At 38.5% G+C, this 27325-nt stretch overlaps 1 protein-coding gene across 1 annotated transcript in view; it reads left to right on the top strand.

Annotated features, from left to right (window-relative positions):
* The window catches only part of CLVS1 (clavesin 1), an 87406-nt gene that overhangs the window by 11867 nt on the left and 48214 nt on the right, over positions 1-27325 (top strand). The window contains 1 exon segment of the mRNA XM_041412808.1: positions 12049-12223. Within this exon segment, the coding sequence (XP_041268742.1) occupies positions 12049-12223 (175 nt within the window).

Below are 27325 nucleotides of genomic sequence, written 5' to 3' on the forward strand. Positions count from 1 at the left end.
AATTTGATGGTCTCCCTAAACTAGTTATATAACATTATTATTCCAAGGCAAGGACTACACTGCACCTGCAACCCTCATCCTACCCTGCTGGGAATTGCTGGCATGTGCCATAAAACTGTACTGGCTTCAGGGGAATAAGGATATCAGGCTGGGTTTCTTTTCTCCATCACCATACACCCAATGCAAGGCTCCACAATTCTATTTCTGTTGCCTTTGGGATCTCAGCTTAAGCAGTTACTGCCCACTATTGCTGTTAGCATGTTACACCAAGGTCTACCCCATCCCATTCAAGAAAAATCCTTCATGCAGCTAGATCATAGAATTAGAAATCTCAGTTAAAAGGCAGAGTTTGTTTCAGAAATTTAAGGTTTCAAATCCAGATAATGAACTATAAGTAAAGCACTGATTAATTTGTTCAGGTAGATTGACAGATCTTTTTCTCTCTCTTTTTTTTTTTTTTTTTAACAGTGGAGAAATAATGTGCTAAGCCTCTGCATTCACATAAATTGAAGTACTCAAAAATGATGAATACTGGTCTTAGAGTTTTAAAATAAGTTTAATTTTCCCTTTTGTGATTATCTAAAATCATACTTCAAAAATTGATTCTAGCTTATATTGTCCACTGATCCTGCAAAAAGGCATTTTAAAAACAACTGCAACCCTGTAAGTTTCTAATTTTTAATTTGCAGCCTGAACTTTAAGATTTTTGTTCCATAATTGTTTCATCTGTTTTGAGAAGACCAGTCTCAGCACTGTTGTATTTCTGAATGAGATGGGCCAGTGACATTTGTTCAGGTTGCTGCTTTGGAAAAATTTCAGGGGAGTTATGCTAGGCTAACAAGGTTTCCCTTTGACAGTCAGCTCTCTCAGGAGACTGTAATTTGCAATTTGAAGGACAAAAAAATACCCCAAAAACCCCAACCCATTAAAAAGGACTATTTTTTTCAAAGGAACCTTGTACCTCCCAGGAATACTCACATTCTCAATTTCACAGCATCAGGTGGTTGCAGCCATCTCAGGATCTCAACATTTTTTATTTCCTCAAACTCAACCAATTCTGCTAAGTGGTAGCAAAATCCACAGAAAAAGGTTTTTTACCTTTTGTAAGGGTTTGGGTTTGCTCCATTGCTGCTATCCACACAAAAATACTCTTAGTGAAAGGCTTGTAACACCACATAGACCAGCACTGATGATCTTTGGTTTCTGTATTCAGTAACTCCCCTTCAAAAAGAGCAATTGCTGCTCTGGCCCAAGATGTTACAGTTGTGGTCGTTTGTGCTGCCTACAGAATTACATGCCTGAGGTTTCTACTGCAACATGGTTGAGACTGATGATGTCATTCCATAATTTAAATTTTCTTATAAATTTACTTATAAACTTATACAGTTACTTATAAAATTTGTTCAGTTATCATATTTTGCTGATTGACATATCGGGGAACCATGTGTCCGTGGAATCCAGACCTCCCAGAGCAACTTCTGCCAGCTGTTGTCCACATAGGAGGTTGGATAGCCAGTGAAATCCGAGTCAAATGTGGAGAATGTGACATATCTTAATTTAAATTTCACTGGTGATATATCACCAGACTCTTCATTGCTGGTTGGATCACAACCTATTTTTACCTCTCTAAAGTTTCTGTAAAGTCTGCAGTCTTCTACAGAAGTGGTTTATTTGCTCTTTCTGAAGAGAAAAAAATAAATCTGCTTTTTAAAGGGGTATTCATTTATTTTTTGGTATTCATTCCTTCACTTTCTTCAATGAAGTTGTATAAAGTATGATCCACTCAAAAGGATCTAGGGTGAAAGCGCTCATTTTTCTTGAGCTTCATGGCACTGTATATCCTTTTCAGTATAACTGTGCAAAGTGATTTCTTTGTGGCTGGCAGCACCATGATTCTATACACTTTTATCAGTGTTTATTACATAAATCTACACAGATTCATTTTTTCCCTGGTCCTTCTCTCCCGTTCACTCAAATCATCATAACAAGTTTTCAACATTGTTTCTGCAGAGACATGCAGGTAATTTTTTTTCTAGACTGCTGTCTTATGAATCTTTATTGCATCTGTTTTGAGTTCCCCAGTGATTATTTCTACATCAATAATATCAAGTTCCTTCATCTTGTCAGCTATATCAAGGTTGCTTATTGTTCCAATGGGAAACCTCTATGATGTACAATACTTGACACAATTTTTCATTTATTTATAAGAAATTATTAGAATATTTTTTGTCTGTCTCTTATGTGCCCTGAAGGCCTCTAACTAAAACAAATTATAAACCTTATTGTGATTGACGTGAGTTTTGTACATATTTCTAATATCTGCTACTTTCACTGCCTGGATTTAGGTACAGGCATAAGCCAAGTATATGCTGTTTCCCTGATTTAACAGCCAGTTTAGGTGCTTACTAATGTATATTTGCATTTCTACTTTCTGCCATTTCTTTTCATGTCCTGGCAATCTCTTACCCCAAGTGTATCCCAAGAGATACTTTTTTGAAGCTTTCTGGCATGAGTAGCCAGATGCTGTTTGAATGCCCACAAACAATAATATGACTTTTGTCATTCTGAACACAGCACTCTCAAAATATGTGTATTGGTGAGCAGTTTTTGGTTATAACATTACTATTTGATCTAGTCTTCATTGAAGTCTGCTGTAAGAGTGACTGATTGCAAGCAAAGGGACAATTAGATAATTTTCTTGGAATTTTTTAATGTAAAATATGCAAATATGCCATTTGGTTAGCTAATAAAAATCTTCCTGTCAACTTTTTATTAATTTTTTAAAAGATGCAGCTGAAGTTTCATTTTGCAAATAAAAGGTGTCCTGATGTCTTAGACAGAGAGTAGGGTTTGTAAGTGGCAAAATTATGTTATCCTAACACCCAGTAGTAATCTTTTGGCGGACAAGTGAGGTGAATGGTTGTGTGACAAAAAATAAATGAAAAGTCATGTAGGTTAGTGAGGAATAGCAAACATTGTGGAAAACTCTAGAATGACCTAGAAAAGCAGCATTATTTTGCAAAGAAGTCAAAGAAAATGTTGGATTTTAATATGTGGCCACATATGGTATAGAGATCCTTCACCCTTTCTTAACTCTGTGCACTTTTGTTTGAATTTTCAATTACTTTTAAACTTTTAAGAAAAGCATTGTGTCATTATGGACATCATAATTAAGACGAGTACTTATTGTGCAGAGGTGGTCAGAAAAGTTAATTGTTAGGCTGCATTAAGAATGAGATGGAGAACAAATAGGAAAATGTAATGATTTCTTTTATGCATGCTGATATTCCAAACTCACCTTGAATATGAAATTCACTTTATACTGTATTATTTCAAAAAGAAGGGGAAGTAAAAAAGTACAACTATCTGGCCAAAGAAAAAGGCAATGAAAGGAAATAATTAGTGTTATGAACAAGTGAGGCGATTGTATCAGGAGAGAACAAAAAGTTCAGGGCTATTTCAAATGGGAAGATGTTGAAGATGCAGAGGAGATATAACTAGAGGGGACATAGTAGAATCACACAGAGAAAACATGATGCCAGGGAAACTGAATCAGTGGTGCCATTTGTACCTTCCAACAACAAAGCAAAGGAGCTGTAAAATTGCTTTCAGCCATTGGGCAGTAGCTTCATAATGTTAAAAAAAAAATTCCTTCCTTTTCTGTAATGAAAAATTAACTTGTGAAATGCAATGGTGCAAGAAATTGAGCAAATACCTTAGTGTGATGCAAGAATGCAAGAGGGAATAAGAGAAGGCTGTGCAATAACACAGAGTAAAATAAACAACAGAGGTCATCAATCCTAACGATTCTGGCCATAGCCACTCATGTGCCAGCCATTTGTTTTGTTCATTATCACTACAGCTGTGCTTTGAGGAAACCATCACAACATTGGTGAGATCACCACAGGAGATTAAAAACTACCTCCTAAATGGGATCCTGATCTGTGTGCTACCACAAGTCATCTCCTAAATTCCCAACAGTGGAGGCCACTAACCTGAAACCACCACGGACTCCCTGGCTCTGCTCATGCTGGAATGATCTCTCTGCCTCTCTTCCCCATGCTCCTCACAGGGGACACTGCCTTTGGGAATAGCCAGGCAAATTACAGCAGTGGCTCTGTCAAACTGATTTATTGATTGCACTTTGGGGTTGTAGAATAGGGCGTTTAATAGTTTCCACAATATCATAACATACTGCCTGTGATTGTCACTTATTCCTTCTCAACAGAGAAATTTAGGCGGTGTGCAAGCATGACATGGCCCTGGGTGCTAAAAAGGTGAGAAAATCACCAATGTGAATCTCAGAAATACGTAATTCCTAAAGGAATAAACCAAACCAGCAGGCAGAGGAACAGTTCTATTGCACTTGAGACTGAATTCTGGCCTTTTCTGTCAGCAGCAGGCTGCTGAGCAGAGTCGTACACTGCTCATGGGAGGCCAGCCAAGCCCTGCTGCATCCACAAGAACTCCTTAGGAGCAGCCAAAGAACTTGTGCTGTGATAGGTTGCAATCAGTTGCCTTCTCTGTTTGGGATCAAGTTTCTGGAGAGCTCTAGGAGGGATTTTTTTTTTAAGTCTTGGGAGTGTAAAAATTCTGTGTTTTATCTTGGATTCCTACCCTGCTAAATGGTGTGACACTTCTGTGGGCTGAGGCAAAGGGAAGAACAGATGCCAGCTTCCCTTGGGTGGAAGCTGGTTCTATCATTTGTCTGAAGAGCCTCACCACTACAAGTGTCTCTCCCAAAATCCAGGGTCTGTGAAGGTACCTGTTTGTCAGCCAAATTACATGTAAGAAAAGGGTCCTTGCCCAGTCACATTAACATCAGGGCCAAAGTATTCATTTGGTAAGGGTGCCTGCAATATGAATGAGTACGTGTAGGAGGAGGTTCGTAGCACAGACTTGAATGCAGAATGTGTAATTCGTGGGCTATTGGTTGCTATGGAGTCAAAGTGAAGTGGAAACTGACAGCAAAAAGAAAAAAAAAAACTCATAATACTTTTATGTACAAGAATCTCTAGCAGAACCATAACAAGGGAACATTTTTATATCTTCAAGGAAGTCACCAAGAGGAAATTTTTGCATGATAAAAAGGAAAAAAAAAATGCGATTTTTTTTCTCAGGCATGTACATTTCCTCTTCACTGTCTGTGGCAGAGGCTTCCAGCTCATTTTAAGCAGGAATTCAAAGCTAGCCAGATATCTGTGTGTGAATGGCCTTCATTCACTTATAAACTAAGCCAAGCATTTCTAACATTAGAAATGTGAAATACAATTCAGGTCTCAGCTTAGTCTATGCTATTCTTTCCAATATTCAATGCACTGCAGGACTAAGCACTTCTGAAGAAAAAAACAGTACACTTATCTATCCAGCCTGTTGTCCTGGATGTAAAGTTACTTGTGAATTTTATTTATAGAATGACACAGATGCTGTGAGGAAAAACTTGCTATCTTTTCATTACAAAACAGGGGAGATGCTTGTTTGAAGCTGACATACTGGAACAACCAAAGATAGCTACGTTGGATGCGACAGAAGAATTAATTTGGAGCTCTGACATTAACTTAATGTAACCCGTGTTTTACTCAGTAGGAGTTTCCTGTGTGTGTATTCTGTTTTGACAGAGGGAAAAAAATTAATTTAGCTTGGGCATGGCAAAGAAGGGTTTGGTACCTCAAAAAATAAGAAAGCCCTTATATTTTTGCATTATAATTTTTCCACTTTGCATGTCAGTGAATCATTCATATTTCTTGCAGCTAACAAGGTTATATGGCTTTGAATTATTCTATGAAGAAAGTTACCTACAGCAGGCCAAAATATTCTTTATGAGCATTTGCTGCTAATGCAACCCATTTCCTTGAACTGCAGGCAAGACTTGCTAATTCCTGCACATATATGTGCTATTCAGACCTCAGACAGAGGAGACAAGCCCTCTTCAGTGCATGACTCAGCTGTGAGCTCCTCTGTTTGACTGTTCATCCTCTCCAGAGCAGGATTAATCAAGTGAGTCACCATGTTCTTTTGTGATTCTTCAAGCTGAACTTATTTTTCCTGCTTATTCTTTAGCCAAGGGCTGCCCTGAATTGTGCATATGAGAGACCTTTCCTCACCAAAAGTGATAAGCTGCGAAGATCAGGTCATGCAGCACCTAGAGTGATTGCTATTTCCCTCTGATACTAGAGAGGCTTGATGGTTATTCAGGATCATGAGTTTGAATCAAGACATGAATCCTCAGGGTCTGTGTGTTAATAATTTCCAGTACTGATTTCAGTAGGGGTGAGGTTTAATTTTCTAAAACAAATACGTACATTTAACAAACACAGATGTTTTCCAAAGAGACAACAATGGAAGTTGGAGGCTTTCTTATCAATACTCCATGCGCAGAAAGGAGAATTTAATCTGATGAAATAAATGACTTCATATGATTTATGAACACCTTTTCAAAGCCCACTGTTGACTGCATTCCAGGGGCTTTGTTTTATTCATATTTCATGGATAACATACCTTGGCTGTGTTTGGGAACAATTAAAAATGTGCCTTCCTGGGTTCTCTTGTCCACCTGTGTAGCCATGATATTTTCTGAAAAATCCTTTTGCCAGGATTTTTTCTGCTGAGAAGCTGAGAAGCCTCAGGAAAGAAATGTAAACAATAATTATCTGCTGCTGTGAAATGCAATAGGTGCATCTGTGATTGGTGCATGTTGGTTGTTTCTAATTAATGGCCAATCAAAGTCAGCTGGCTCGGATTCTCTGGGAGTCACAAGCTTTTTTTTTTTTTTTTTTCTTTTAGTATATAATTTTAGTATATAATTTTAGTATATAGTTTTAGTATATAATTTTAATATAATATATATCATAATATAGTAAATCAGCCTTCTGAAACATGGAATCAAGGTTCTCATCTCTTCCCTCATCCTGGCATCCTTGAACACAACCGTACACCTGCATGGATCTGCTGTGTTGCTCATGTCTCTCATTCTAAGCTTTTCATAGTATCATGGAATCATTTAGGCTGGAAAAGTCCTTTAAGATCATTGAGTCCTACTGTTAACCCAGCTCTGCCTAGTCCACCACTAAACCAAGCCCCTTGGTGCCACATCTACATGTCTTCACATGTCTCCAGGGCAACCCTTTCAGTGAAAAAGCTTTTCCTTATATCCAATCTAAACCTCTCCTGGAACAAATTAAGGCCATTTCTTCTTGTTCTGTCACTTGTTACCTGAGAGAAGAGACTGACCCTCACCTTGACACCTTTTTTCAGGTAGTTGCAGAGTGGTAAGGCCTCCCATGAGCCTCCTTTTTTCCAGGCTAAACACCTTCAGCTCCCTCAGCCACTCCTCACAAGACTTGTGCTCCAGACTCTTCACCCATGCCATGAACCTTTCATAGACCTGCTCCGCATCTCAGTGTCCTTCTTGTAGTGAGAGACCCAAAACTAAACACAGAATTTGAGATGCAACCAGCTTCTTGAACTTGGAGTAGCTCAAATAATTTGGGGCAACTTGAAGATGTGTTTCTGGTCCTTTTTTTCTACTTCCTCTTCTGTGTTTTACTCTCACTGGGAATTCTCCTTGCAGGGCAGTGTCAGCTCTCCCCACTTAGAAGCTAAATATATGCGTTTTTGCTCTCTTGGTGATTTTTTGTGTATGGAGGGAACAAAGCAAGGTATGGTCTCTTACTTGATTTGTATCTATGCCATGTTTGCAGCTTGCCAAATGTTTTGGAACTTTGACCACCTTTCCAGTATTAGAGGAGATAGGCTCTTACTGCATATTAACTTAGGGATATTAAGCTCAATTATCTGCAACTGCCAAGATAGCGGCACCAGTCCAAACTTTTTTAGTCTGCTGTCTTGTGGGACAGTCAGGATTTGTAGTGACAGTTTGTTTTTGCCTACTACCAGACAATCTTAATGGCTTCAGCTGCCAGTAGTTCTGTACATTCGTACTTTTAGCTATCTGAATAATCCAATTAATTTCACTAGCAAGCCTAAAACAGAGCCTGTGCTGAGTTATTCAGAAAGAATAATGTCAAAAGCCTTTACTGCTGTCTTCTCCAAAATGTATCACTTTCTTTCCGTATGTATTAGTTGACCCCTTATTTTCCAACAGTCCCTCAGCTTTGTTATCCACGGATCTCCTCAAAATGACTGGTGGCAGATACATGCAAATGGAGCATTTAATTTCCTTGCAATGTCTTTATCCATTTTAATTGTTCCCATTGCACCCTGGTACTCCACTGAGCCTTTTGGTTCTCTCACAGCCTGCTTATACCTCTTATAATTAAGTAATTTCTTCTTATTTATTTTCATGTTATGCCTTTGGCTAATCTCCCCACCAAATCCCTCAGCTAAACCATCTTCATTTTTTGTGTTACATTATTGTTTCTTACCATTAGCTTATGTTGGGATAACTTCCCATTTTCCAAAGGGTATTTGAAGAGTCTCTTTTGTGGTACCTTTCCTTTCAGCCAAGGCAGATAGGCATACTCTCTCCCTCCTCATTTTTCTCTTTCTGGGGCTTGTGCAAATTTTTTGTAACTCATTAGTGGCTCATTTCAGTGAGCTCCATACTGAAACCTTACAGGACCTTACACATTTCCCTTTGTGTAATTGCAATTTATTTAGCTTTTTTTTTCTGTGTGAGAGGGTTAAACTGGTGAGGAGGGACGTTGGAGGAGGGGAAGGAAACATTTAGCAAAGGAATAAAAGTGATGGACTAATAAAAAGTGGTTCTGTGTTCATGCATAGAAAATTATTTGGATGCAAATCAGTCACACAGCTGAATGATTTGTCTCAAAGCCCCAAGACTCGAGAGCAGAGGGCTTAAGACTCAAGTGGCACTCTGTCTGATTTCTATCCAGGCTCTGCATTCACGGAACAGTGTGTCTGCAAACAACCCACCTGGAGGACCTGTGTCCTGCTTTCATGTCTCCCTGTACTCATCAGAAAAACGTCTTTGTGTTCACTCCGAGTTATTTCCTACACCATGTCTTCAAATTGCAAATACATAGAGAGAGAAGGGATGTAGGCAGGGACAGCCAGATTAGTTGCAAACTAAGAAAATTGAGTGCCATATCTCCCAGGTAAATAATTTCTATTGAAAGTACAGGAAAGTACAGGTTTGATAAATTGTTTGATAAATTGGCGATTTATGTAGACACTCAAACAATGACTGGAATGCCTCAGCACAAATCCAAGGGGAAGATTTTGCACTGAAATATTTCCATTGTCATTTAGAGTTTGAGTGGATTACAGAAGATATCTTGTATCCACCATTTCCAGACAGTCCCACTGGAATCATTACACAGATTTTAAAATCATCAGTGCTACCATGATCATGAATATAAGTTTGAATGTACTCTTAAGAAAACTACTTCTCACAAATGAAGGATGAAACCTTTTTTCTTTTGTCACAACATACCCTTGTTTAACACCTTTCTCCATAAAAACCATCCAGTTCATTTTAGGTTTTGCAGCTGTGGGATTGAGGTCATGATTGTTCCATCTTCCCCAATGTAGACAGTCAATGATATAATTCTGAATTGATGCCAACAAAAGTGCAAAAAATGCTGGCATGTATGTAAGGACATTTTTGGAGCCACTGCACATGTCTGAAAGCTTCTATGGAGCAGTTCTTGTGGAAGGCTGACCACCCTGAAGGAGGATGCTGGGATAGTGTAGGATATATTACATAGATATGGTCTAGGGCTATGTCCTGGTTTAGGGCAAATTTGGGATGAAACTTCCAAAGAGGTCCCTCTAGAAAGCAAATTCAAGTGACCCTTCTCCCACCTGGTTCAGGAAAAGATTTCCTTGGAGAAAAGTGGGGAAAAAAACCTGTTTATTTAACCAGCAAGGTATTCACAAGCATAAAAAATGAACAATATTAAACAATAAAACCTCTTGCTGTTCTGAAGAGATGGCAAATTCAGAAAGTCATTTTGTGGTTTGTAGCTCAGCTCTCTCAGTCTCTTATCTGTCCCTCCAGCACTGGAAATGCCACATCCCATGCCCCGGTGGACACAGGTTTAAGCTCCCAGTGTTCTGGGTTTTCAGTCCAGAGCAGGTTTGAACAGTTCCAAGGAAAAAAACCCTACAGTCTAGGGAACTTCACTGCCTCAACTAATTAAAAACTAACTAAAAAGCAAAGGAGAGCTCTCTCCCACTGTTCATCCATTCTGCAGACAACACAGTCCAGGAGCAGGAATGTGGAGGAGTAAGTGAGTTCTGAAAACAAACTCCACACTTCTTTTCCCCCACTTTGCCCTCAGAACCAGTCTTAAAGGTGTGGAACTTAATATCCAGCATAAACAGAAGAGATGACTGGGGATACAAGCATCATAGAGTCACCCCAGAAGAGGGTATATTTGGGGTTTTTTCACCAAGTGTGGTCATCTGATGCTGCTGCTTGAAGGTCATCACCATTTCAGCTAAGCAGTAGGTAGGATATCAAAGTTTAAAAAAAAAATTTAGACTTAAAATACATGTCAACTGCCAATCCAATCAGTATGCCTTCACTTGATGTTACTAAGGAAATACTCCTTATTTTAGCTGTTTAGCAGAGCTTCCCCATAAGATTTGAAAAGGTCAAGGTTGTCCTGTAGCTGTAAATGAGGGAGGGGTGACTTCGTATGCAACAACAATACTAGGTATCTTTAAGCTCAATAAGCTCAATTTATTGCCCCAAAAATTATGCTTCAGAGAAGCTTCTAACTTTTGCAGAACGGCAGAGTCCAGAAGCAGCTTTTACAAGGGATCAAATCTTTAGAGAAGGAAGGTACATTTCCATCAAAACCTATTGAGAGAAAAGAGAAAGAATCAGAGAACACTTCACCATTTACTTTTAATAGAAATTTAACATGTGGTGATGCCATTTAGGGATAGAGGCCAATAGCAGCGAAATTTGTTTTGACTGCACATATGTTTTTCTCTCTCAGGAAGAATTTGAAACAATGCTCTTGAAGTTTTGTGAGGATTTGTTTTAAATTGATGAAAACAACAGAAAAGAACTAAATTACAATCTCCATGGGAGAACATGGTATGAACCTTTGTTGTAAAATACCTCAGGCCTCCTGAAAACTTGAGAATTATGCTGAAGTAAAGCAGATTATTACAATTTCATTTTACATGAGTTTAAGCTGCACTTTGTGAAGCTTTCCTTGCTTGTTGCTCTCTAATATAATGTATTGTTTGTAAATTATCAAAATGAGAAGGACAGATAAGGAGAGTGCCTAATTCAGCTTACTTGGGTAGTATGGACTAGTCATTGCTTTTTTGAAATTGAAGTAGTGAGGAAATGGAAGTAGTGAGCAGCCTAGGCTTCCCAGAGCAGACTTGCACATTAAAGGAAACATTTCAGTGCTTTCTTCCCTTTTACTTGTTATGTGCTTCAGGCCCTCCAAGGTTTTTAATTATTCTCCCAGAGCTGAGGGAAGCCTTGTGGCCAGCCTACTGTAGCTGATAATTAATAAAGAGCTCTCATTTTGAACATAAGTAGCCATTTTTCATCATGCATTTGGTTTGCAAAAATAAGGCAACTGTCAAACTGTATTGTGTAAAGCCTTGGATCATTCCTTACACTCAAGCAGGAAGGCACAGAACCTAGTTGTATGATATCTTTTATATTAATATTGTACTGATTTATTTCCTTTTCTGAAAATAAGGGAAACAAAAAACTGGTAAGAAGAGGAACAAACTGGTAAAGTATATCCAAATGAGCAATGATTTAAATTGATAGCTTGAATTTGTTTCATTTTATCACAGAAAATTAGTTTTCCAATGTAGCTTAGCTAAAATCTATTGAAAAGACTACTAGCAAAATTGAGGAGATCTCATTCAGTGTTTATTTTATCCATCAGTGAGCAGGATTTATCACACCAAGCAGTTTTAGAGCAGGGGTTCTTTAAAGACACCTCTGAAACAACTCTTTTTCAGGATTCTACCAGAATAAATCCCTGTCCGTCACTCATGTCCCACCCACAGCAAAGTGGAGTATCTTGAGGTTTGAAGACAACTGCAACCATTGATTTTATTTTTTTTCTGCATTTGCTTTAGGAATTCCTTCATAGATATCCTTCGGGCTATCCTACTTTCCTTGGAAGTGCTCATTGAAGATCAGGAGCTTCAGATAAATGGCTTCATTCTAATTATAGACTGGAGCAACTTCTCCTTCAAGCAAGCCTCCAAGCTTACACCATCTATCCTCAAACTGGCCATTGAAGGGTTACAGGTAGGTGGAGGGTAACACATGTACTTGCAACTTTTATTGCTGCAGACAGTGATTTTTGCTTCATCAGGCCCTGGGCAAAGTGAAGGAAGGAGAAAATAATCCAGAGTGCTTTAGTGTTCTATCCAATTGCTGCATAGATCAATTTTCAGACATCCCATTTTGTCTGTCTTTCACATTTATTTCAGCTGTAAATCAATGTAGCGGGTACGTGTGTTACTTACCACAGCATTAAAAAGGAGGGTTAGAGATTTGAGGTTTAATCCATGAGAGAATTCGAGGGGATTAGAATCCAGCAGTGTCTGCCTTCTGGAGTGTGCAAGCACATGTGTATACAGAGGGAGGGTAAGAGGAGATGAGAGCAGTTCCCTCAGCAGATGGAAGAGTGCTGCTGTGTTCAGGGGGATGCATTTGAGTAGGACGGAAATGAGGAAGAGGGAGGACAGGCTCTGTGTTGTGGCCTCATTCTGACTGCCTTCATTTGTCACACAGGATCCTGTTACTTCATGGTTCAGACTATTGAGGGGATGCACGTCCACATGGTGCGTGCAGATAAATAGGAGCAAGCTAAAACCATGTGCTGTTGCGGGGTTAGGTAGGAAGTGAGGACAAGGCAGCTGGGGCCTGATGGGGAAACCTGAGGATGGGGCAACCTGAGGATGAGGATAAACTGTGGTGCTCAGAGAGGCCTTCAGCCCCTTCCACTAAAGTCCAGGCCCATCTCTGGTGTTAGACCTGAGAAGGACCTTTTACATAACCTAACAATTTGAGGGCATTTGATAGAATCCAAGGGCTATTTAAGTTGGAGATCACTTTGTCTGTCTCCCTGCTCAAAGCAGGGATGACTTCAATCTTGTACCAGCTTGCTTAAAGACTATGTTTTCATGCTGCTACATATTTAAAAGGAGAGATAAGAAATTATTTTCTCTTGCTTAGTACTTACCAGATATCCTGTTGTCATAAACACCTCAAGAAAAATTCTCTCTGGTGTGTTCATTTTTATTTTAACTTACATTCCAGAAGGAACAATTTGTTCAACTAATTTTTTGACTAACAAATTATCTACAAGTAGATCATGACTGTGTCTGCTTTGTTTTATTATTCAAAAATGAGGTAGAAAAATCTGCCAGCAGTTTTAAGCCTGTGTTCCCCTTTGTGAGGAATTTTCATATATTCTAACACATTAGAAAGTCAAGCTGTGCAATTAGTCCTTAGGACAATACCTTATCTTCTGCAGATACTATCATTTCATACAGAATAATGTTCTGTGGTTAAAAAAACCCCCTCTAGTCAGGGGGAACATAAAGCCAAGTGACATTCATAAGTAAATCAAATTCTAGCAAAGCATCCTTGTGTGTCCAAATTTAGCTTTTCCATCTATTCAGTCCAGCCTTCATCCCACCCGATTTCTGGTCGTGGCACTGCCAGGTTGTCTGACTCCAGTTTGTTTGCATTTGTCAACAGCAATACTGGAAATACTGAAGCCTGGGAGTACCAAAGCTGATCTTATAATTCTGTCATTAGCCTGACGTCCTGTGCTGTGCAATTGAAGGAGGCTGCCTTACTTGAGTATGCATGTGCATTTTGTTTCCTGCTTGAAGTCAAGTTACTGTTGTCTTCTTCAGACTTAGTAAAAATATGACTCTCTCTGAAGGTACAAATTGGGATAACATGTCCTAAATTAGCTAACTATTGGCTTTGTGAGTAGTAGGAGTAGTAGGAGTTGTGAATGCTGAATTCCTTTTTACCAGTTTTAGAAGCAAGACATTCATGCTTATAAAGCACATATTTAGCATACAATGATGTTGGGTTTTTTTTAGTTTGGGGGGCCTTTTGGCTCTCACCATTGCTGTTGAAGTCTCTTCATCAAGACTTTGTTCTATTATTATTCTAAAAGAACTAGTACCATCCTAATGTATAATTTGTTTGAAATGTGATTGAAATGCAGACAAGACCTACATACTTTGGAAAAAGAGTCACTGCATTGGAGGTCGCTGAAAGTAAAAAACTCAGGTCCTGCTCCCATGAGATGATGATGTCCAAAAATAAAAGCAGATTGTTTCAGTTCCTTGTTTTTTTTTCTCACAGCTAAGGCACTGTGCAAGTACAAATCCTCAGACAGGCAGATTACATGGCTATCTCAGTCCTCCTTTCTATGAAGAGATTTTGGGTTATAGTAAGTCCTGTGTAAGTCTAGTTAAGTGGATAGAAGGAAAATAATTCTCTCTTACAATTTCTCCTGGAGCTGAACCCATATGTTGCTATTTCTGCCAGGGACTTTCAGCCTCTCCCTATGTAATGGCAATTTTAATGCTGTAGCAGAACAATTTTCCTATGTTTTTTTTAAACTGTCATTCATTGTCTCAGACCATCACATTCTGACATATAGAATTACTTAGAAAAAATAGTATTTAATAATTTATGTATTTGGGTATTTTTCTTACATTCAAGTTGCTTTCAGCTAATTAATCTTTTGGCAATTCCATGGTTTTGCATTTGCCTTTATTTTTTCTCAAATTACTACTACAATGCATTACCACTAAAGTGCAGACAGCTAGCATTACACAGGTGCATATATTAATTCATCTTGAGTTGTAAAACAAATACTAGACAAATCTAGTGGACATGGCTGCAGAAATTACTATATTGCTATTATTCAGGCTACTCAATTTCAAACACTGCAAAATCTGTAAATACTTAGAAAGATGAAGTAGGAGTTACATCACCACATTGCTGAATGCACATTTTGCTCAATACTACTCCTTGTTCTGTATGGATTTCTCTATATATTGCATCACACAAGACAGTTCATTGTATCTCAGTTGAGTTATTTAATGACTTAAAAATGCCCTTATGCCTCCACTTCAAACAACAGTAGTTCAGATGTTAAATAAGTATTTGTACAGTATGGCAATTCTCATCATGTCACAGCAGTGTAGGGACAAATGTCTTTGTAGTGCCTAAGCCATCTCTGATTAACAAGCTCTGCTGTTTTAGCACAAGACAATTGTCACTGTATGTTTTGAGCTCATGCTGTATTCCTTCCTAGACCTTACAGATCTCTTGAATTTTAACATGTTAAATACAAGATTTTCACATGGATAGAAAGGTGGGGAAAGAGTGGGTGTCTAAAATAAATCTATTTTGCCAAAAACTTTTTGAGTTTTCACTTCTAATCTTCATTCTTTTAATGTGAACAGCTTCTCCCCTTCACAGCATGTTTTTTCCTCTGTTTTCTTCATCTGTGAAGTCACAGTTCTTTGTGTGTCATGCTGAGCTTATAATTATCATATGATGGTAGACAAAATTTCATTGTGGCTAAAGTTAACCAGAGACTGTCCTTTTGGCATTGTGCATAACAGAGCAGAAGCATCAGAGTCCAACAGCAAAGGTCAGAAACCCATGCTACATCAGTGATGCAGATGAAGCATGTCAGAAATGGTTGCTTCTCAGTACACAGGGTGTTTGCTACTGACCACTGCTTTCAAAGACTTTAGTAATCCTGGAAAGCAAGGCTGAAGTGTTGCAGTGAACACAGCCTTCATGTTCAGTGAAGCCAGATATTTTATTAATTTAAGGCTCGTTGGTTTTTGCTCTGAGGATGTAGTTGGTTGGCTCCCAGACAGGACTTTTGATTTCATGGTGTACCAATGAGCATAAAGAAACACTCTTTGTTCCTGCCTTATCCAACACCAGAGCTACGTACTGCAGTCTGTGTATGTGCATCCACGGAGCAATTTAGAAATTCCCCCAGCCAGTACTCTGAATTGAAATGCAATAACTTCTCAATAGCATCCAAAAATCTTCCAAACCTTCAAAACAGCAGAAGGTTTGACCTTGCCTGCCATTTCTTTTGTGAAAGCCGAGACAGAAGGCTATGGTCTACCAACACCCAGCTGAGTGGCTTATGACACAAATCTCCAAACTGGATTCAAAACTGACCTGAAGATCATGCTTGTACTCCAGAGTACCTAGTACTGCCTCATCTAACAGGTAACTTGCCCCAAGGCTGTCTCAAGGTAGTGAAACAAGAAATAGGGTGAATGGTTATTTCCTGGCTGTATTCTGTCTTTCTCTGATAGTTGTGTCACATGCAGGTGTACTCAAATATGATTACTGTGACTCTTAAGAAATAAACCATATTCCTACTTGGTGACAATGATGAATCACTGCAGGAGTGGTCTTTAGGGTTCAACAGGGCTTTGATTCAAATTTAATGATCATTGCATTGAACAGCAGAAACGAGAGGGAACAACCAAGATCTGCAAGCAAGAATTTGTCTCCAGAGTTTCACTAGCAATAACTTGACAGAAGATTTGACCAACAAAGGACACTAGGGGAACAATTAAATTTAAATTATCTTTAGTTTATCATAATCCAGCCAAAATTTGAAGCTAGTATTTCTGTGATGAGGGGAAAAGGAAAGGAAATCAATGATGCTTGGCTTTAGAACACTTTGATCAGATACTGGTACAGATAAAAATCTTTGAAAAAAATCTTCAAATAAGTGAAAATTGTATAAAATTCTCTTAGAAAATTGTCAATGGTACATTTGCTAATGCTACAGAATAGCATTAAAGTTTAAATGAAATCAGAAATTCAAGCTAACAGGTTTGTTTGGAGATTATTACATTTCAAAATCTAGAATGAGATGCCAGTTTATGAAAAACTCAGCCTGTTAAGAACTATATGAAGCTTTTTGATCTTTAACATGAGCAATAGATTTTGAAAGTCTTTTTTTTATTTCCTCCTACTGTAATTTTGTAGGATCAAGAAACGTAATGTCAGTTCCATTATAGCAGTAAATTACTTGTCTTTTGGCATTATCTTATAAATTAAATATTTTTCATGTGCTTTTCATTTGTGCTTCAGAAGGAAGAGCTATAATATAAAAAAATGCTCAAAAGTGAAGAAGAATATAGATCTTAAAGGAAAAAAATGCAGTCCAATATTATGCCAAAGGTGTAATGTTTTTGTATGGTTTTTTTCCAAATCATAATGAAAAATATGGGTCTTTAGAGATGATAAAAGTTTTCAAGTAAGAACCATTTTTTTTCTGGAACTATGCTGTATTTTCAGAATGGTGTTATTACAGTGGAACAGATTTCCAAAATTATCTGGAAGTATGTTTGTTTCAAAAATTTTAATCTGGGAATCAAATTGCTTAATAATCTATTTCATTATGAGTGGTAGGGAACATTTGATTTCTATTTTAATTGTTAGCATTTCTTGCTTTTTGAAGTTTGAATTCCAGTGGAGTTAATGGAGCAGCATTTCGGAGCATCATGGCCTGGCTTAATGGGCATAACTGAATATTTGTTATGGTCAAACAGGGCATCTGAACACAATCCAGGCAGTCCTTGATCGTGTGGCGACTTCACCAAGCCCTCTGCCCTGAAAACTTGATGTCTCTTCACCAGCCCAGCCTGGGCTGGAGTCTCCAGACTGGAGCAAGGAACTGACTCTTCTTTCCTTGCTTAAACACATTTGTACTCTGAATCACGAGGTAAATGCGATCCCTTGTCTGAATAAGTACTTCCAGTGGAACTCTTTTTGAGTCATGTGATGAATGTAGGGTATAAGATGCCTGGCATATCGAGTATAAGATAAAACTCTTCTTTCCACAGAGTTTCTGGACATAATATTGCTGCTACTTGAAAATTTAGAGTGAGTGACAATTCTCATTGTAAAAAGCTGATGAAGACTCAGCCTTTCTGTAGAAATCTGTAGTGTAAGATTATGTCTGCCTGTGCTATAAACATCCTATGGTGCTATTATGTCTCCATTGGTATTTATAGCAGGTCATATTAATAGAAAGACAGACCTCTGTCATTGCCTACTGAAGTCAGAACAGATAAAATCCTCAGTGACAGAAGCTATGCAAAGAAAACCATATACAGGCTCATGTATCCACTGGCTTGCACAAGGACAAGCCAAAAAAACATTAGCAACTCATATAAAAAGACCCTAAGTGTAGATTTAACAGTTTATCTCTTGGAGACTGACTGCAGATTCAAAAGTTGCTCATTCAATTGTTTAAGCAGTTTGAAAAACTGCTCCTCAGTTTTTCATGTTGACAAAAGTGAGCAGAGAGCTGAGGCCAGTTGCTGGAACAGTGTAATTTGCTTTGGTTCTGTGCACATCTGCAGAGAAATGATGATCTGTGGCAGCTGAGAACTTGTCCCTCTTTCCCTTCCCCTGTTAGAAAGAATGGCAGACATTTTCTTGCATATTTATGTTCAGAATTTAAAGACTAGTAAAAAATTAGGGAAATACTTAGATTTTGGATTTTTGCAAAAGTCTTGTCATTATCTTCCCTGGGATAGGGAAATTGAAGGAAAAGGAACATTCTAGGCTGGGTCCTTGAAGATTGATAACTGTACCTTTAGTAGTGTCCTACCAGAGGACAAGAGATTTCCTCAGAATATAAAAGCAGGATGTTCCCATGTTGTAATCATGTGTCCAAAAGCACGTTGCAGCTTCCTAAAGATGAGTCCCTGTTAGTAACTCTAGAAGATCTTCTAGTAACCCAATTTTTTTTTTTTTCATAGAGACAATATGAGCTATATAAATATGGGTTAACCTACAGAAGGGGACCTACAAATCTGGTCTGTGAAGGAAATAAAGACCTCCTCCCAGTAAGAATGATTGAACTGTTCCTAAAATGACACAACTTCAAGTTCGAATGATCTTCAGCAACTGGAAAGTGCCTAAAGATCAGAATTTATCAGATGCTGTAAGATGCAATTGGATATTCTGTTTCCTAAACATATATAGCAAAAATACTTTCTTGGTTTCAAGTCCATTACTCATATAAAACATTAGACTGCATATACACAAGTATTTGAATTAAATAATTTGCAATATGTACGCATAAAAAGCATACCAATTTTTTTTCATTAAAGGCTGCTTCAAAAGTTCCCAAATCTGTTTACCCTGCTACCTTTTCCTTCAGTATTAGAATGTGCTTCATGTTAGAGACCTGTGTTGGAACATGAAGCCACAGCTAATGATGAGCATTTAGCATCCATTGAAAGAAAGTCCGTTTGAATCATTCCAGAAATGCTCATGCTATCTGTCTCCAGCAGCTGTTGTGATATGTAGAGTGAGTACTCTCTGAGCTGCCAGTGAGGGAGCCTTTGAAATTAAAGGAGATGAGAAGAGGGATTGACTCATTTTATATTAAAAAAATGTAGATAAACACACTTCGCTCTCTCCAAGAGAAGGCCTATGTTCATTGTGTGTCTATCATCTCTAGGGAGTTGACTGGAACAAGGAAAAAGTAAAGGATAACAGGCTGTAGACTCACATTTTTCACTTGAAAACTGGAATTAACTGCTTAGTAAAATTGATCAGCCCTGCCATGTTTATCAGTTGGATGCTTTGGAGCTTTTGGCTGTAGGTAAAGGACAATCTGCAAATGTTAAATGGAAAGTATTTTTTAATGACAGTTATTACATTTTAATAAAGATCTCACCAAGTTGCTGGTAAGCGTTAGACAGAAAGAAAATACTCTTTCAGTCCCAGCAAGGAAATGTGAAAGTTTATTGCAGTGAGTCTGCCTTGAACAGAAAGTACCTGTTTCTTAGTGGCAGACAGTAAAAATGTAGCCTAGAGCTAACACCAGTCATGCTCAAACCTTCCCACCAATCTATGCATAAATTAATCATGTTATATGTTGCATGTTTCTTTCTGCCATAAAATATGAAACTGGCCTAATGTACTTGCATTAAATTACATTATCCCTGTCTTTCATAATTTCATAAAATTTCAGGAATGATGCATCTGTAATATGTTTAACTTTTTTTACAACTCCAAAAGCTTTCTCCTTTTTAGCATGGGAAACGAGTGAATGCTTCCTGAAGAGAGTATTTACTTACAGGTAATTTCTTGCTGTAACAAATATACACAGTGATTATGCAAAAATACAAAAGAGATTGCATATACATGACCAGCTTGGAAAGAGGCAGGAATAGTGACAGTTCAGTGAGAGTTATGTGAGAACAGAGTTGAAGCAGGTGCTATTTTGTCTGAGATGTGGGGTGGCAATGCAGGTATGTGTGTATAGGGAGGTGGAGGGAGTCAGAGCAGGAGGAGTGTGATATGACTGCACACAGTGGCATAGATTATCCCCTGAGCACAGGTAGACAAGGACTTGGCTCTCTCTAGGAGAAGACTCATGCTGGAGCCTTCACTAACAGCTGCAGAACTGAATCCTTATCTCCAGGGAAGGCAGCTGTGGCAGGATAAGATCAGCAGCTCCTTTACACCTCTGGCTCACAGCCCTGTCTTTAGCACATGCCTTCAAGGACGTGCTGCATCAGTGGAACTGGCTCTGGGTCCCTGACTGCTGCTGTGGAAGACCCAGCAGCTCAGCTCACACAGATGCAGGAGAGGGCTCTTGGCAGGACTCTGTGTTCATTCTGCTCCTCTAAGCAAGGTAATTTCTAGTGCAAGTTTTGTAACAAAAAGCTGCTGTCAGAATTATTTTAAAATTCTGCAGAAAGGCAAAGATTTTTAGAAACATTTGCTTACTTGTTTTTTGACTTATGTGCAGAAAACTAGGACTTTTCTGCAGACATAATTTTCTTTAAAGCCTCATGCATTATTATCTCCTCCTCAACAAAGGAACATAGAAATTCCTCACATAGAAATTCCAAAGGAACATAGACCTTGTAGGGTCATACATATTTGTATGGCCATACATATTTGTATGGCAAATATGTGTATTATCAATGTGGTCAAAAGAGACTACAATGCTTTCAGTAAGTTTGAGGTGAAGTCCCAGCTGATGCAAATTGAACTTTTACCATTGTCTTGATGGAGGCTATAATTCCATCCCTATTAAACCATGGAAGAAAGTGATTTTCCACTTCAAGAGAAATTTTTAGGCTTGCACAAAATGTCCCTCAATGTTTGAGCGCTTTTTAGAAATTCTGTACATCAAATAAGGACATTTGCCTAGTGATCTTGAAGAACTCCGTTTTGTTCTCAAATATTTTTACGTCTCTTCTTAACCATGTGGAGCCTTACAATTAAACAAGCATTCCTGAATAGCAGGAGTTTCTTGATGCAAAAATGTCAACCTCAAACACCACAGTCTTCCAAGGAATGTTGAAAACACCAATAGAAATATTCAGTCTATTTCCTTCTCCCCTCATCTCTATCCCTTGCCCCTACTAAACTTTGGTTTCAGCAAATGGACATTTTCTGAGAAAAAAAAAAAAAAAATCAGTGGAAATTCATCCAGTAGTTCTACTTCCTTGTAATTTAAAACTTCCTATTATTAGTTCAGGATGTGTTTTTCATCCCTTTCTGGTAGACATATTAGACCATTAGACCATTTGAATGTACATTCTGATTTTCAGTCTGAGCACACTCCCACTATTACAAACTGTTTGCAGTGGAATCAGTTTAAAGCAAAGCCAAAGGGTAATAAAAATAATTTCCATTTCAGAGGAGACTTTCTGACCAACTCCAGTCTATGTGCAATAAAAATGCAGCAAAGAAACAACATAGCTAACACAAGTATAATTACAATGCAAATATTCTTCAAATAGCAGATACATTTAGAAGGTCATTAGATTGACAGTTTTGCAGAAGAAAGGCAGAAGTATCAATGCATATGTGATGAGCAAAGTACTTGATGGCTGTGTAAGAATTACAGAGGAAAACAGCAGAAATTTCAATGAACTGAAAATAGAATGCAAGCTTGCCTAGGCTTGTAGGGTAAGATAAATTTTATTCTTCTATTTTCCAAGAGGATTTAGAAGAATCTATGAATTAATAAGTGTGCTCAGTAGCATATATGCCCAGTGTCTGGAAGAAATGGTTTCCTGTGGCTTGATGGGAATGTTTATGTAAATGGACACCTGCAGTTGCTACAAAGGGTTCTAGTCCAACTTAAGTGTGAATTTTCCTCAAGAGTCCCACTAACAATCCAAACTTTGTTTGGTGTCCCTTAGAAATACAGAGAACCTGAATTGAATTCTGAGGGAACAACATCTCCTACAGTATAACACGGACAGCATTAAACTCCTCGTGATGGTCCTTGCATTTATCACATAATTTATCAATCTCATTGCTAAGTGCAAGGAAAGCTGCAAGGAGACAGTCCTAAAGAGATAAGGATTCCTGAATCTGCAGTGGAACTGAAATTAATTAATTGGTACAGATAAAGGTTCTGACTTAATTAATCACTGTTAGTGGGCTTCCTAACATTGGAGACATCTACCAATCATTCTTTCTAAAAAAAAAAAAAAAAAAAAAAAAAAAAAAAAAAAAAGATTAACTTTTGCATTCAAAACCAACCAGGCAAACTTCATTTTCTGCTGCTGGCCACTGTCTTTGCTTAAACTGAGTCCATGATCACTGCAGCGTGGGTACTGTAGTCATTTGCCACTGTGTATGAAAGAGCTTCTGGGACAACATTCCACACATAAATAAATAAATAAATAAATACATACATACATACTTTGGCCAGAAGAGCTGTGTCTTATCAAAAGTGAGATCAGCTTGGTTTCCCTGTAAGATTCTAGCTTATGTTTATAGTGTATCACCCCACATATTCCTATCTGACATAGATATGTGTGTTCAAAGGATTTTCTCACCATCTTATAATATTTGCTGCTCATGGAAGAAGGGCTGCAAATGCTAGAGGAGTTCAACCACAGCCATCAAATCAGCTAGCCATTATCTATTTTTTCCACTTTCCAACCTCCCAGCTATTTCTCTATCTTTGATACTGCTTTCTCCTCTAAATATTAAAAGAAAAATAAACCAGGTGTGCAAGGTGTGTATTCTATGGTGCTGAGCTTTTATGGCTAACAAAGTTAGGTATTCAAACACACGAAATATAATTAACTATTCAAGAAATTTCCCCCCTCCAATTTGTTATACATGCCTGAATGAATGTTAATGGGGTCACATAGCTCTTTGAACTGCTGCTGACAGAACAATAAAGAGTTCCTGTGGTTTTCAAGAAACAGCACAGTATAATTTTGCTTGCTTTGCAAGGGCATTTCTTAATGATATCATTATACCCTCTAAACTCCTGGTCCACTCTCAGAAACTCACAACACTTCAAATGACAAGTTACCTTCTCTTCTCCCTGGGAGAATTGAATCTCTATTATAATTTATAATGTGTTACTTACTCAGTGAATATTCCTTTCCTGTGCCTCTGAGAGGTGCCAGCTATGGTATTTTAATGAAGCACCCCTGTTTTATAGCCTCTCTGCTCTTAAACTGGAACAACAGCATTTAAAGAGCTAGACCTTTTACCCACATTGCTGAGTGAGGAAGGCAAATACATTCCATTTGAACTGTCTTAAAAGACAATGAAAATAACTTAGATTTGTCTCTGTTCCAGAGATGTTACACCTGAACAGTATTGGATCAGAATGTAAAAGTAAATTCCTGTAAATCCTGCTGCCTGTAGTAAAAATAATTCAAATGTTTAAAATATTTTATTTTGACTGCTTGCACTACTTTGAGCTCATTTATTTTGCAAAGATAGTCTAGGCAAATTAGCTCAAGAATGTTTGTTAAACTAACAAAATAAGTGAACATTGTTATCAGCTTGAGTAAATTTATTTGATATCTACCTCTAAGGATTGCTCAGCTTTGTGCGTGTATACAGGGGGGAAAAAATTTAAAAACAACCCTTTGTAGTAATGCATTCCTTTTCTTTGAAGCCTGTGCACAAAGTACATCTGTAAGATGCCTGGTTTAGGCAGAATGAAAGAAAAAGTCAGGAAATAATTTTGCATGCTTATAGGAGATTTTGCAAATGAGTAATCTTTGATTGCTTTTTTTTAAATTGGAAATGTTACATAGTACAAATTCTGTAATAACATCAGAACATGATTTTCAGAAATTAGCTTTCAACAGCAGAGTGTTTCATTGGACATTCACATTGTTGAAAATAAATACATGAATTAAAGGCGCTTCCGAGCAGTTTGTTGTCAGGCTGCAGTTCCCCCTCAGAGCAGTATCTCAGATCTGGCTCTGCTCAAATTGCCCTGGACTGGTCAGTAAATATCCATGCCTCTGGCATAAACAGGGGCAAGCAATCAAGGATTTCAGTGCAGTGAATGCTCAATTATGTCACGAGCAAAACAAACCTGACTGTGGTAACCACAGACAAAAATTGTTGTCTCCTTTGTTTTGTATATTTGTGTATTTGGGAGTGGTGTCCAAGCCCAGAGAGCAGCTCCATGCCACCTCTCCCCAGACCCTGGAGGCTGTGTTTTCAAGACAGGCCTCTTTGATCTGGGCTGGTTGGCACACTGAAAGAAGATGTGAAATAACTCTTGGCAGGAACGTTTCGCTAACAATGAAACATCTGTTGATTTCTGTGTAGATTACAGCCTTTTGAGAAACCTGCCACCTCAGTAGGGACAGATTTGGAAGATGTGACACAGGTGAAGACTTTCAACCCTTCTGATTTCTTTGCCATTCAGCTGTTGTTGCATATGAAGCAGATCTTGCATCCTCTAAAAGATTCAAAACGCTGTTTGAACACGCTAAATCCAGCAAACCACCAACTTGAAAATGATCTGTCTTTTCCTTTTTATCTTCCTTTTTGTACTTTCAGTCATGAGCTGACTTTTCCCTTGCATTTCTCCGATCATTAAAGCACATCAGAGCTTCACAAGCTGGAGTGTTGTTATACTGCCATGATGGAACATTTTGTGAAGCAGAACAGATAATGCCATCTCTTGTTTTTTAGGGGTTAAGTTTTGGGTTTTTTTCTGATTGGTTTATTAGGCAGTTTTTTTGTTCAGTGTCAGAATGATGTAAATTAGCTCCACAGCAACACATCAAATATAAGCTTCCTGTTGGGAAGTAGTTTATCAACTAACTGAAGATCTGATCCTGTTCAATATGGTTAAAATGAGCAAACAAACAGCAACTATCTCTCACTGATCTCCCCCAAAAGAGGGAAAAAACTAATCCTGGAATGAAATAAAAAAGTCTGAGCCAATGCTATGTAAGCTAACAGGAAATCATTAGATGTATACTGCCTACCCTCTCTAAGCCACACATTTCATTTTGAAACAAATCTCTACTTGGAGACATCAGTAATTATTTCCATTTATTTTCTGCTTCAGCGATATGTAAAGCTGCAATTTTGATATAGCTTGCCAAATGCTTCTGTTGATTTACATGAAAGGTTCACAGGAGGCAGAAATATTTGCCTGAGGGATAAAAATAAACATATTCAAGCAAACAAGATGCTAGTAAAAATGTAGTAAATTCTGAAATTCAGTGGAAAACTGACAGTATTTCTCCCTGTGCTTATCTAAGCATGACCATGGCAGAGTATGGAGCATTCAGTTATCCCCACTGACCCATCACCTGCTCCTAAGAGGCACTGTTGACTCTTTTGCAGAGGACAGAGTGAAGGCTTGGTGGGTGGGGGCTGAAGCTGCTGAGCTGAAGGTCTATTTTTCCTTTTGTAATGCTGGAGTGAGCACTGCTGATGGGAAGAGCAGGGAGGGGAGAACCACAGAGTCTTTTTCTCCATTCTCCTGAGCAGCCCCACACACACCCCCAATGTCCTGGTGTCAGGGAAAGCAGTGACTGTGACCATGAGATGAAAGGGGGACTGCCGCACTATTACTCCTGTCACCAAAAACCAGGAACAGCAAAAGACCCCTGAATTCCCCAGCTGTGCTCTGGAAAACCACACAGTCTTCCCCAGTGCTTTTCAACTTTGCAGGAGTTCTGCACAAACCACAGGAATCAAAGGGGAGAGAGTTTCCTCCAGACCCCTCCTGCTGCTGCTGCGTTCTACCTGGCTTTCTTTGAGGAGGGCTTGGAAAGCTCACAGCAGGTCCCCTCCTCCAGGTGGGCAAGAGACTGTCAGTCAAGGCAGCTGCTTCATAATATGCTTACTGTCTCCCTCTGAAAACATCCAAAAACCCTACACTCCTGCTCTCTTTTATCTCCTTAGGCCCATGGATTTTTTTGTAACAGATATGGAAGTGCAAACAAAAATTTAAAACCCTTACTTTGCGTTTGCAGTCTAGGTTTTGAGTCTTTGAGGTGCTTGCAGTTAATGTCTTCAAGATTTTGTTGGCTGCCATGAATGCTGGAAAAAAATCTCTCCCCATGTGAATAAAAGCCAAGCTTTCATGCAATATCACAGGAACTTAATGCTCAGCTTTAAGAAAATCTTTGAAAATCACAAAATTTGTTCCAGTGCTGAATCTGTGTCTCCACAGAATATGTTTTACCTACATCCTCCCTCTCTTGCAAGGCCCACTTGTGAGCTGGCTGCTGCTGCTGGCCTCAGAGAAGAGACAGCTGTGGTGGTTATGGTTGTGATGGGAATGGAGTGGTGGTTTGGTTGGATGGAGGAGGAGGACACATGAATAGAGAGGCACAACCTCTCTCAGCCAAATAACACAAAGCATCCATTGCCCAAAGCAAGGTTTTGTGATCAGCTCCATCACTTTACTCATCACCAAATTCACATCAGTGACTTTTCTGATTGGAAATGCTGTTTATTTTCAGATAAAACAGCTCATTACAAAAGACATCCTCCTTTGGATGTAGTCAAAAGGACCCTCTGGCGTACAAGATGTACGAAGACCTTCAGAACTTATTTTTGCAGTAACAACGAGGGGTGTTTTTTCTCTCAGTCTGAAAGGTTAATACTTAGGAAATAATTTTCTCCCTCTTTACGTCAGAGGAACAGGTCTTACCTAGAACATGAAGTGCTATGTTGCCATTTGCTCACACTAACACTAAGGAATCAGACCAAAACATCAAGCTTGATTTCACTGCCACTTGCAAACCTTCTGAACTCCTGTGAAATGGGGATAAATGAACAGGGAAGAGCCTCACATTATTGTTGATTTAGCCAGGAAAACAGCTCATCTTGTCCATTAAAAAATGGGCACAGTTTGATTTGAAGACCATACATTCAGAAAATTGTTCTAGTGATGTTAGACACACCTTACTCTTCCTGTTGAAAGACCACTTCTGACCAGAAAAGAGTGATGTGTGCTATCAGCCACTACAGCATCTTGTCTAGGAGTGCAGTAGGTCCTCCACCACCTGAGCTATGCTAGTGAAGGCTTTCAGGCTACTTGTA

The sequence above is a fragment of the Onychostruthus taczanowskii genome, unplaced genomic scaffold, assembly GCF_017590055.1.
Source record: "Onychostruthus taczanowskii isolate IOZ18803 unplaced genomic scaffold, ASM1759005v1 scaffold4, whole genome shotgun sequence".
NCBI classification, from domain to species: Eukaryota; Metazoa; Chordata; class Aves; order Passeriformes; family Passeridae; genus Onychostruthus; species Onychostruthus taczanowskii.